At 39.3% G+C, this 13,416-nt stretch overlaps 1 protein-coding gene across 1 annotated transcript in view; it reads right to left on the bottom strand.

Moving 5' to 3' along the window:
* Positions 1-11,702: 11,702 nt before the first annotated feature.
* LOC124162779 (RNA 3'-terminal phosphate cyclase) overlaps positions 11,703-13,416 on the bottom strand; it is a 34,293-nt gene continuing 32,579 nt past the window's right edge. The window contains exon 10 of the mRNA XM_046539418.1: positions 11,703-12,170. Coding sequence (XP_046395374.1) covers positions 12,105-12,170 — 66 coding nt within the window. The 3' untranslated portion in view covers positions 11,703-12,104. The remainder of the gene's footprint in view (positions 12,171-13,416) is intronic.

Here is a 13,416-nt window from a genome sequence, read left to right as displayed (position 1 = left end):
AACTACAGTGATATATAGCTTCGCTAACTGGTATGATATACTTTTATGTTGCTGGCGATAAATGCTGGTGTAATTCATAAGTTCACAGCAAGTGAAATACGCCATAGATCAAATGAAGACCGAATTTACGAGGATCCGTAGAGATTCAACTAGAGTAAATCTCCAACTTGAGTAAGCGGAAAAAGTTTTGGGCAACACTGGAAAGGAAATCAAATGCAATAGCAAGAATGAATATCTAGTAGAGCATCGTGGTGGACTAGGATGGATTGGTGAATAGAAAAGAGTTGATGAGAGGATAATTCTACTAGGAACTCAAGAAAAGGCTAGAAAAGAGACAAATACTAAAGTTGGGCTTTAAGGAACAGGAACTTGGACGCTGAGGAAGCAACTGTTTCCAGTAATTGCTACTATTAATATTTCCAATTTTTCACATTAACTATTAGATTTATATCTTACAGCATGAGATGTTCCTTGATGATTAACTTTTAGATTTATATCTTATTTGATATCATAATTTTAGTGAACTTTTACAACATATCAAGTTACATTATCGCAAAGATTCTTGGTCCATTCGGTCTTCCAACTTCATCATAACTATTGAATAATCAGAAAAGGCTAAAAAACCGAGATGCGGCTACGGAGGAGAATGGGTAAGGTAACATGGAAGATGTGAAAAGTGAACACAAGATTACCAGAGATGGCACTCCAGGTGAGGAAACTGCAAGAAGAGATAAGGAGGCAGAGGGTGAGGATGGAGCGAGAATTTAACAGAGAGGGGATGCCATAAAGCGTGATAAAGTAAAATATAACGTCCGGTGCGAGAGAGGTGGGAGGAAAAGGACAGGATTCAAGAATAGAAATGGCAGCACGCCGAACTGATGTTGGGGTAAAAGGGTCAGTGCCTGAGTGATTTATAAAATATTGTAAATATTAATAATGCGCAACGTAAATTTCTTAGTGCGAGCACCTATCTTTTATAGAAATCCCATGATGTTGCTTGTTACTTATATTTTTTTCTGGGAACTTAATGTCTTTGAAATAAGATGATTAACTTTTATATTTATATCTTATTAGAAATCATAATTTTAGTGAACTTTTACAACATATCAAGTTACATTATCGCAAAGATTCTTGGTCGATTCGGTCTTCCAACTTCATCATAACTATAGAATACTTAGCGATTCGTGAATTCCCCAGTTTGAAATTATAAGTAACAATGAATGGCTACTTGAATTTGCATTTTTGCTCAAATTTGCATTTAAACATGAGATGCAAATTTTTCACATTATTGCAGAGTAATAAATTTGCCGTAATAACTGTTTCCATTAATTTTGCTACAATTTCCAGAGACATCGGGGGAAGATAAATACTAATACGATTGCAAATTGTGTCTCTCTTCGATATCGACTGAGCCGTTTTTTCTACGGAGAAAGCTGGCAATCTGAGGCATTTCAATCTCTATTTTGGCTCAGGCGTGATGCGGTTGATTCAGATTTTATCTAACTAAAATTCTCATATTATTTATTTTATATTACGTGAAATATTTCATAAAGAAATACATTAAATTTCAACTCCTAAAAACTGCATTTTGTAACAGTTCTATGTCGGTACTCGAAATGTATTTTCAGTAATTTACAGGATATTGTCTTCTTTAAATACCCTCCACGTGATTACCATCTAGGGTGGTACGACGGAATTTTTCACCAGTATTTTTTTGTTACAAGTTGAGTGTACTTGTGAGTTTTCCATATCCCATAGGTAATATTAGGGCTCATTCAATCTGTTTTTAATCTATTACGTATACTGTCGGGAGACGACATTTTCCCAGTGCCTTCGCACCAAGTAGCTACCCACGGAGTGGTCTTCCTAATTAATCAATTCATTTACTCGTCTATGGGCAGATCAGTTCGCTGCAGATATTGGCATGAAAGTTTGATAATATACTTCGAACGTTGTATGAGACCATACAAAGAATGGTAATTGAAAAAATCCTCAAGCCTCTTTTTCACCATAAATTTTGACCTTTACTCATATAATAAACTGTTTAACAGATGCTCATTAAATTTAATTTTTAAATGGATTTCGCTCAAAATTTTGCAATTAAAAAAAATTACTTCAATCCAGATTCCTTCAAGTAGGAATAACCCTTTCATTTCATCCAGTTTTCGCATCCGCCTCTGATTTGTCAACATACATTATGTTAATGTATTCGACTAATCGAGTTTCTTACAACAAAATAAATGCCCTCACCAGCCAGATGGGGAATTTTCACACCAGCTGCAAATTTGGTCAAGATAGAGTGAAATACTTATTCTTGTTTTTTGACTGAACTTTTGAGAAAACAACCCAATAATAGAGGTAATTCGCTTTATACTCGCCAAAAACTAACGAAGTGCCAAATTCGTGAAAATTCTACACACCAATCTGTTAGACATTCAGCGTGCACCAGCCACATAAATTCACAGGAAAATGAGATTTAACCTTTCCTTCCGCCTACTGACTCGCTTTTACGGCGTGGAACTTTGCACTTATGGCCACTCCCTGGTTCTCACATTCGGAAAGACGAAGCAGTCGTGAAATGACAATTCTTCGGATGACCTCTCCCTTGCTCCTTTACCCAAGAGCTTAAGAGATTCTAGTGGGCAGGATTGACACGGAGTGGTCCCTCTCTGACGAGCTAATACCGAGCCCAGAGAGGAGGAAGGTGAAGGAGGAAAGGACGAAACGATCAGGAGTCCAAGCACCATCCAAAACGTTTTACGGTCCAGTCGCCGGGATGAGTTGAGAGGCCTTGAACGGGGCCGGGAAAGAGCGAGCAGTTCCAGAAGGCTATGGACGAGCTCATTTAATTCCGAACGCTTGGATGAGAAGGCCGCAAGTGAACTTACGAATCCTTCCTTTGCCAATCCTTTTCGCAGTATTCATGGCGACCAAGGGCAAATTATTTCCGTTCGCAACTTATTCCCTACAGGGACGCTATGGCAGAAACATATGGCACCTCCATGTAAAATTGGTTCCATTTTCCTCGCCCACATGATTCCTCGCTTCAGCTTCCCCGCTCTAACATCCCGGATAATGAGAGAATGTATAATCTGAAAATTGTATCAACAACTTTCATATCATTGGAAAAGCCTCGTAACTTATTTTCAAGAAACTTTTGCTTCAAAAGATGAGCTTAAAACAGCTCCTGCATTTTTTTTAGCTAAAAGGCTTTGGACGAGTAAAGAAATTAAATTAAAATAAATATACATTGGCTCAAACATAGATTCATCAGTAAAATTAAAAACAAACTAGCCCCTAAATAATTAAAATTACCCGTTTCCACGACACTCGCCTAACGCTGTCCATGGTTACTTTTCTTTTTGCACCTTGGAAACGGTAATCACCGCCTACTGCGGTCAGGGTTGTAACCCAGGCCACTCCCCTTGGTAAGCCGATAGCGCGGGTTGAAATTCGGAGTTGAAACTGTGGCTACTCGCAAGAATTCTGACGCTTCCTCCCAATGACCCATGCACCTCATTTTTATATTTCTCTTCATTACACCTTATTTCTCAAAAATACGAAGTAGTAAGCGGGAAAACTTTGTAGCACTCGGAGTCAATCATTTTCTTCCTACCACTGAAGAGTTTTCGTGTCAGAAACAAGGTGTAATATACATTGAATATATGGTCATCCTATTTGTACAATGGCACATTGCAAATAGGCCAATGGCCTGGCGGCGAGTAATTAGCAGCTAACACTATAGCCTGTTCTATGATTACATTATTAGGCAATCAAAAAACACACCTAGCGAAGGGCGCAAATCCAAAAATTACTATAATAAAAACTAAGAAGAAAAGTATATGCAACATGAAAGAAAAAAGTAAAGCGTGCGTGACAATAGTTGATCTAAATAAGGTGTTAAGATTACACGTCTTCGATTGAATTCCATAATGTCCGCAAAAAAATTAAAATTGCTCAAAAGAAAAAATACCCTAAATACCGAAAACGAGTTTGAGTTTTCCAATGTAGTCTAAAAGAGAGTTCGTTGTCTTTCAAGCTAGCCTGATAAAAAATGTAAACGCCATTTTTCAAAAATGGGATAGCTATGAGGGTAGCTCATAAGTATTTCTGAGTTTTCCATCGCGACGTTAATTCCGAATACAATCAGCCCTTCAGCTGGGTAGCTCACCCTCTTTTCACAACACTCATTCCCATTTGAACTGCACATGTGAGTGCGGCGAAGATCGTATTTGCAGCACTCATTTCCTCTACGAGAAGCACAGCTCGTTGCCATAGCAATTAGTAGGTATGTTGGTTTGGACTTCCGGGTACCTAATGTGGCTGCGGGTCACTGCTTCCAGAGGGTAATGACTAATGGAATACCCGGATCGGTTAATAACTGGAGGCACAAAAATATATCGAAAATATAATTGATCAATCTTTTCGTAATTTAATAAATAGTGCACTAAATCTAAGCCAACCTCTGCTCAATAGTCGCTCTCTGTACATAATCGGATGAAATAATTTTATTTTTTAATATTCATTTATTTTTCTCTAGAACATTTGCGTTTGTCGCCATTATATTCCGGGCTCTGATACATACAATGAAACAACTAAAACCCACTTTAACCCTTGGGAGAATGCCGTCGGCTGGTTTGAGGTACATAGTGTCGTGAAGCAGTCTGATTGAGCCAGCAAAAAAAGAGGCCGCAACTACACTCCACCCCTCTCCCATACATGTGTGCCGTACTTTAGGCACACCCTGACTTGACATAGGAAGATCCAAGCTCCATTTAATGTCCAATTATTTTCCTTGCATCAAATGTCTTCCTTGTTGGTATGTTTGAATTTCACCCAGTAAAATGCAAATATATTTCATCCGAGGACAAGAAAAAGAGTGCGGTAACGTTTTTGTACATTTTGCACGCTGACTGCGATATCAAAAATTTTATTGCTACCTGGATATCTTGTACTCAGGCACTTTTCCTCACCATAAGGATAGCTATGGGGCTTAGCTCTACCAGACCAGCCCTCGAGTCAGATGGTGTCTCCAGCACAGGAGTCTCTTCTGCACTGGGTGGCAACTAAAATCGAGAACTCCCGCAGCCTAAGGGTTAATATTTCTCCGAGATCTAACATATATCCGATTGAACGAACCAAGAATATCTACAGCCTTAAAACAGCATTAGTTAATCGAGAAAACATTAAAAAAATACGTCTCCACCACTGAATCTTGAATAAATACAATAAAGGCAAGGGACTTCCATTAGACCCTGCATCTCCATTGAAATCATTTTAAAGTGTCATGAGGACTTATATAGAAACTAAAATATTTTTCTTTTCAATCAGAAACAAAATGAATTGCATTGCGACATGACAAGCACGTCAAAAATATACTTCTAATAATAAGAGTGAAAGTCATTGTACATTTTGCCCTTCGATATCTTTCCGAAGTGTACTATCTCTAAATATAAACATTTTTTATGAATTTTGACTATATAAATTCAATGATCTTTAAAAAATGCAATAGTAATTGAATATCGGGGAAAAAAGTAAATAAGACTGGCCACAACAGGTCGCCACCCCAAAGTCGCCGCCATTATCGCCAAAAACTCCGTTTCACCAATTCTATTTTGCTAACAGTTCTAGAGCAAACAAACGTTCCCTTCAAAGGCAACCAAGATGGATTCCTTTTGAAGACTCCTTATTGGTCACAGTCAGACCCAATCTAATGTATCCTTCTAATTATACTCTTCCATTACCCAACCAAATTATCTCCATTATTCAAAGAACAACAGGCAACAGCACGCCTGGAAGATCTAACACTCGGGACATCCTAAGCGACCGGCGTGATCCTTTGTCCCCAGTGCAGACCCACGAGAGAATCGAGGGAAACACTTGCTCCCAAACACATCACTTTCGGTCACTCTCTTTCCGCTTAATCGCAGCACCCATTCCTACAAGTAGGAGTGTCGTCGGAAATTGAATTGCTGCTAGGGACGCTTTCGGCATCCCAACCACCAATCGATTACACAACAGCAATTACGATTGCTTCTGCTTAATTATCGATTGGCACCCCAAAGCAAATACACAGCCATCAATGCTCGAGAAAACACTCGATTACATCAAAGAGGTTCTTCGGCGAGGAAGGTGACGATACAGTTTTACGCGTAATATATTTCAGAAGCGTAGAACGTGGGCCGTAGATGGCAAATAAAAAACCCGGATCTGAAATGGGCACGCTAGTTTGCTCTCTAACTCACATTTCCCACGGTTTGTTAACGGTCGAGAGTGTACCATCAAGCACTTCAAGAACAACAAAACATTCAAAAAATTATTACAGAGATGATGATCATCCATTGAATAATCATAATTAAATAATTTCCTCAGATTCCCTGATATGTGATATGAAGACAAGAATACTATGCAACCAATCCGAAATAAACGAAGAAATACATTGATCAACAAATGATTACTCAAGACCTGAAAATTCCACCGGAGTCCCGCGGAGAAAAACTGCGGATACACACAGAAATTCTCAAAAATAATTCCATGACTACGCAAAAATATATAGGTAGGGGAAAAAGAAATCAATTATTTTGCATTACCTTCAGGCCATTATTAAACATGCTTTGGATTGTCCGATTTCGGTCAAATATGCACCGTTTTGTTTGATAATTTGTGGCCATTTTTATGATAGCTTCATAATGACTCTCTAATAGAAGTCTTGGTATTTTTTGGCGAAAAACTATAGTACCCGTTTTTCTTTATCTTCTCTTGATACCAATTTCTTAACACTCAGGAAGTTTTGCAATGCGAGAAAAAGATGATAATCGCTTGGTGCTTGGTCTGGACTATACGGTGGATGCATTAAAACTTTCCAGCCAAGCTCCCGGATTTTCTGGCGAGTCACTACAGATGAGTGTGACCTTCCGTTGTCCTGATGGAACATCACGCCTCTCCTGTTGTCCGGTTCTGGTCAATCGCTATCTCCAAACGGTCCAGTTGTGGACAGAAGAGATCTGAATTCAACGTTTTGCCCATGGTCCTTATATACATGGGCAATGGTTTTGCCTTATGGAAACAACTCATGATAAATGATTCCTATCCAGTGCCACCAAATGCACAGCAGAACCTTCCTAGCCGTTAGTCCTGGTTTTACCACCGATTGAGCAGCTTAACCGCACTTTGATCACGATCGTTTTTGCATTTTACTGTCGTATGCAACCCACATCTCATCCCCCGTCACCCTCCGTTTAAGAAATGGGTCACTTTCATTCCGTTTGCCTAAGGCTTCGCAGATGGAAATTCGATCCATCATTTTTTTTGCGTTAATTGGTGTGGCACCCAAAGATCGACCTTTTTCAATTCAGCTTCGTGCAAATGGTGTAAAACTGTATTATAGTCGATTGCACCATCTCAGCCGAGGTTGATGATAGAAGCAACATTTTCGTCGAAGATAGCCCGCATGTTCATCAGTACACCTATTTAATGCTTAAAAAATTTTAACCAAAAAAGGGCTATTCGGGCTTCCAGCCGAGTGGTCTCACTCCATTCTCCCAACGTTTCGGAGCACGAGTCGGGTTCCATCCTCAGGGGTGGAAGCTCGAATAGCCTTTTTCGAATAAATTTGCCGGGAAAGCATCAGATTTTACTTCAATTTTTAACCAATTTACTTACCCGAGTCGTTTGATTCCTCAATATTAGTAATCGATGCTTCGTAATTACATAAGAGAGTGGCTTTGACTCAGCGCACACCGGTGATGATGTTTTGTATTTTTCTTCCCTGATTTCCTGAGGCATTTACATCACCAGCCACCGTGGTCTCGTACTTTCATATCGGTAAAATGCCTCTATGTTAGAGGAACATAATCCTAAACTAAAGATTACAACCATTTATATCTCTATATTTTCCGATATTTAAGAACAGTTGTAAGAACTTTTATAAGTTTTCTCAACCCTTTTCATGCCGTATTATTTATTACGACTCCGAAAAATTAATAACAGATCTTTTGGGAATGTCTCATAAGTTCGTTCGAAGTAGAGTAGTGCCTTAATAACTGATGGGTTCTCAACCAAGGCCGGATTTACCCAAACTTACGCTATAGGTACCTCTGCGTTGATTTTCCCTCCTCAACCCCCCTCCACGATTTTTATGGTAAGGCAATAGCCACTCCAATGAGGTAAGGTTCGGAAAAAAGCAATAAACAGAAACAAAAGCAAAAAAGCGATAAAGCAGGCTGATAGCATAAGTTTATGCTTGAATTTTTACGAAGGGAAAACAGACAATTCAATTTTAAAAACAGCTTGGAGTAAAACTAAATGAAACAGTTTACCTTTTATGCAACTAAAACAATTTACGAATACACTTTCCAAAAATAATATCTAGCCGTAATTTAAACAACAAAAAAGAAGAGTAACTTCAAAAACAAAAACATTACGTACTGCTGTATGAACTGCGGTGGCACGAAATATAGTGTAAATTAACTAATTTTAAAACGCGTGAAGAGCAGTGGTACGAACATTTGCAATTGAACAAAGCCTCTAAAATACAAATATGGCCAACTGCATATCTTCCAGAGAAATTAAAGTGCAGATTAAAAACATGAATGAAGATATAACGAGACCTGCCTCAAGCACAAAGAGTACTTCAAAAGTTTCCTTCTTGTCTTTTTTTCGGGAAATTCATTAATTATGGCATCGCAGTTCAAGTTATCCTAACTTAGCACCTTTAAAGCCCAAGCAAGCAAAGAGGACACCTGCAGGCAGACGGAACCCACATAATGAGTCTGCTGACGGCGGTGCCTCCAGTACAGATCATTGCCGGTTGCCTAACAGAAGGTGCCCCTTGGACTGCGATACCCCGAGGCACGTGCTCATTTTCCCTTACGTTACAGCCCTGTTCTCAACATACGAATTTGGATTTCAAGATATCTTAATGACAAAAAGATCGTTTTCTCTCTCTTCTGTAAGATTGGATGATGCTAACATTTTGCATCCCCGACACACCAGAAATGGGATCTTTCTCCAAGAAGTTATCCACCACAAATCGGAAAATACCGCAAAGTTCACGGTGTAGAAGTCTCTGAGCTAGAAGCAACTGGTAGCAAAGGACTAATTAGGAAATGTGATATACTTTTTTCCATTGTTGTTGCACTGACATTGTTTTATATCGATATTAGTTCATCTTCGACGAAATACACATGAAACATTAACGTTGTAACGGAGAAGGCGAGCGAGCAAGGGGCGCAATCGGCCTACTACCCACTTTACCTACCCATGGTGCTGTAGAGGTTGCTTAGGAACCCTCACCCATACGCTCTAATTGTACTATGCTCTTCGACCCTTAAGCCACATGTTGCAGATACGACAAAAAGTACAACATTTTCGCCCATGTGACCGTAACGCGTTTTAATGTTACAAATGACTATGAAACAATGCATTATTAGATTTTCATCCCCACTTCCAATAAAAGGTCACAAAACACCATTTTATCCAATCCGCCCTCTTGCATTGCTGTGACAAGTAGCATCCCCACCAGAAGATGTACCTACATCGAGCAACCGCCTGATTTCTGCAGCAGCTTAAAATTGCTTACCTGGCACCTTGCCACAGCCAAGTAAATAACAAGACAATGAATAGTGAGTTAGTCATCGAGTGTGTCCCCCCACAACCAGTGTCCTGGCTGCCTCAACTACATACATGCCCCCCTCCTGGACCCAATACCCACAAGAAGCCATCGTCATGGGAAGAATTAGCTAGTAGTCACTAGTCAACTACAAAGTGGGAGGCTGAGGCTCAAATACAATCAGTGCAAATTTACTATGCACAGCAATCAATGCAAAAAAATGGCCACAACTAATATTCAATGCTAATACATATTCAAGAATAAAGCGATCAGCAGATGAGAAAGGAGAGTTGCCTACATGTGTGTGCTTTCAATGAGTTTCAGCAGTATCGGAAATAGACTACACCCTTGAGGAACCAAGATCTATATACCTACAGTGATGTTAAGTAATTTTACACAAGGGTTACAATAATTTGTACTTTTAACAATTGTGAAATATTAAGAAAGGAAGTAGCATAGCAGTAGTAGATGGATGGGAAGTACTGCAATAGCCTTTAGCAGCAGGCAGTAGATGGCTTGAAAGCGAGTAGTTTTTATCATATTGGGGGAGGGTCCCCTTTGTCTTCCGCCTATATTCAGTCAAAAATTAGCTAATGATTAGCTTTTTAATGAATTTACATTAACAAACATCACACAACAGACAGATCCTCATTATAGGTCCGACCACATAGCTACAGTGTTCCATCGATAATGACATCATTCAACAAGCTTTGGAGCCTTATGAACATCCAAATTGATAAATGCTACACCACGGATGTAACGTGGTGAATGGGATGTGGTAAAGGGTAAATTAATAGGGTAATTCCATGAGAGACCAGTTGCTATCAGTATCAGCAAAAGATCAGGCTTCCCGCTCATGGTCGACAGTGGAATGGCATGGCAGTGATTAAAACAACCAGTAGCTATGGTCAGCAGGGGCGCAGCTAGGAATTAAGGCTGGAGGGGGTTTCAGGCGCAACTAATGCGTAGGGGTATGAGGGTATTACATACCCGCCAGGGTAAGCAGAAGTTGCAGGGGCCCTCTCCCAGAAAATGTTTAAGAATAAAGGTTCAAAATGGCGAGTTTCATGGCTTTCTGAGGGGTATTTGATTAATCCTAACACTATTCTATAAGTAATACTTATCCAATTAAGTAAAATGGATTTAACTTAAAAATTTCTGTGAGCTCTGGGGGGGGAGGGGGGTTTATCCCCCAAACCCCCCCCCCCCCCCCTCGCTGTGCCGCTGATGGTCAGTACCATTTTGGAATTACCACTAGGAAAATAACTATCCCACCATACAAGAATAATTCCCTATTACAGACAGGAAAAGACAGTGGTGCTAACATTACTTTTACAGGCAATTTGCCATTTTTTAGTTCGTGACATTTAAATCCCATAGAGAACCAGTGTGAGGGCCAAATTTCTTGCCTTCTCTTGCAAAATACATAGAACTATCAATAGGGAGTTTGTTTCGGCGGCAGTCACAACAACAGGCAAACTATATCTCTTAAAGTTCAGCATATGTTGATTGTACCCCTTAATCAAAGGTAGTTTCACATAGACGGCGATTACTGTATCTTTGCAGTTTCGATATCCTTTTGTGGCAAATTTGAACCAAGAGCAATACTCTGGTACGTAAAGGAGGCTGAAAAATTATTGAGAAGCCGTAGGTGGAGAAGCAATAATTATATATTTTCAGTTTCACACTAAATAGCACGATGTTAAGCCAACCATTCCTGTATTCATTTTTGCAACTCATTGAGATGGATAAAGAACATAACTTCATATTACTCAAGTCGGGATTTTCCAACCCTGAACGTGAACATGATATACAGCCTCATTCCCAAGTAGCTCCTGGCAAAGGACGAAAGTGGACCTTGGATTGCCTTGAAAGGTTCTTACGTCATTACCATCTAGCAGAGACGATATGAACTGTTGCGGTGCTCCGATGACCTTGGAGCCCCAGCTACACAATCATGTGCGATTAGCATAAGGAACATATGAAGTTAATACGTGGGAACATGATATGGAGAAAGATGGTTTGTAAGTGGAAAGCAGCGTTGCGTGCATCCAGCATATTCAAATATTTTTTCAATACAAAGGAACAATGATTATGCTCATTTCTTCAATTTAATTGCACATACAAAACAATATACACAGTTTAGAGTACCCAGCATTTTTATTGCAGGTTGCCATAATTAATTGAATTCAATTCAAATGGCTATTCAATTCACTGGACAATTACAATGCTCCACCTAATTACAACAAAGCAATGCATATCATAATTTCTCATTCAAAACCTTTTTTATGCAATTTTCATTGATTAATAAAAAATAATTAAAATTAAAATATTTGGCTTCCACATGGCTGTCATTAATACAACATCAGTAAATAAAGCAAATCAGTCACCTTAATTAGGCTCAAAGAGAAAAATATTTTTATCCCTTCATTATCAAATTGCATAGGCAGCTCAAAATAAATAAAAATTTATGGAACATCATCATAATATGAGATCATGGTGTTGGTGTATGTCCCATACCCTCACATTCCAAATGACCATCATTTTCCTTGAATTTAACCTGAAAAAAATAAATAAAGATTCTGTTAGCATAAGCAAGCTAGCTACTCATAAAGCCATCAAGGCCTTACGTAAAGGAACAACCATTTAATTCAAAAAAATTTCAAATTTCGAGTTGACATTAAAGGTAAGGCTAGAGACCAAAGCTAAGCCACTAAAATTTGAGTACAAAACATAGGAACATTCTTTTCCTTAGGCCAGCTATACACTAGCTAATTCTGACAAGAAGACCAGCTTAAAACATTTAGAGAGGGGTCCAGGGGCAAAATCAGATTTGAATCAAGAACCTTCCAGTTCTCAATCCTAAAATTAAGCCCACCAGGCCACAACACCCCACATAAAACCTACTAATGCTATGTACAGTAGATTCCGGCTCATTGGTCCACCAGTTATTTGAGGAAGCTGCTTAATTGGGGCAAATATTAAAGAAAAGAACCCAAAGGCAGCATATCTTGAGTTTCTTCTGCTTAAATGGGACAGTATGCCGCTTTATTGGGACATGAGTTGGGACTTTGACTCTAAATTCACAGCGAAATTATTTTTTTTCGTACAAGAATGAGGTTTTTTTACAATCTCCTTTGATTTAGTCTTATTTCTCACAAGGGTACCTATTACTGCTTGATTCTCAAAGCTCTTTTTATTATACTATCTGTTAATGAGGATTTAGATACCGTTTCTGATGGATACGACATAAGAAGGGGCCCGGAGTAGTGAGAAAAAAGTTGCGACATCCGCATTGAGGGTATACGAGCGGGTATGGGCCAATTTCTTGGGATTCCAGCTGATGTTGAGACTAGTCGAGATGAAAAATGTTGCTCACAAGAGCTTTTTGTTTCCGACATCTTGCACTAAATTTTACTGACTCATGTGGTCTATTCCCCAGGGCCGGATTTACTATAAGACAAAATAGGCACGTGACTAGGGGGATCACAGTCCAAGGGGCATCGCAATCCAAGGGGCGCCTTCTGTCACCTTATGCGAGTGGCTATGCCTTATCATAAAAATCGGGAAGGGAGGGGGGCTCAATTGAGAAGGGGTGGTCAATGCAGCAGTGCCAGTAGCATAACTTTGGGTAAATCCGGCCCTGCTATCTCCTCTCACCACTTTCCACTATACAACTGAATTATCACCATTAAAAGAAGTTGTGAGTACAGAGTGGAAATTGAACCAACTGCCCAGATTACTCGAGAATTTAAATGCTGATGACATTTACAACACCGATGAAATGGGGCTGAAAATGAGCAACA

This window comes from Ischnura elegans, chromosome 1, assembly GCF_921293095.1.
Source record: "Ischnura elegans chromosome 1, ioIscEleg1.1, whole genome shotgun sequence".
Lineage (NCBI taxonomy): Eukaryota > Metazoa > Arthropoda > Insecta > Odonata > Coenagrionidae > Ischnura > Ischnura elegans.
Note: the sequence above shows the minus strand (reverse complement) of the source record. Positions and strands in the feature narration are given on the sequence as shown.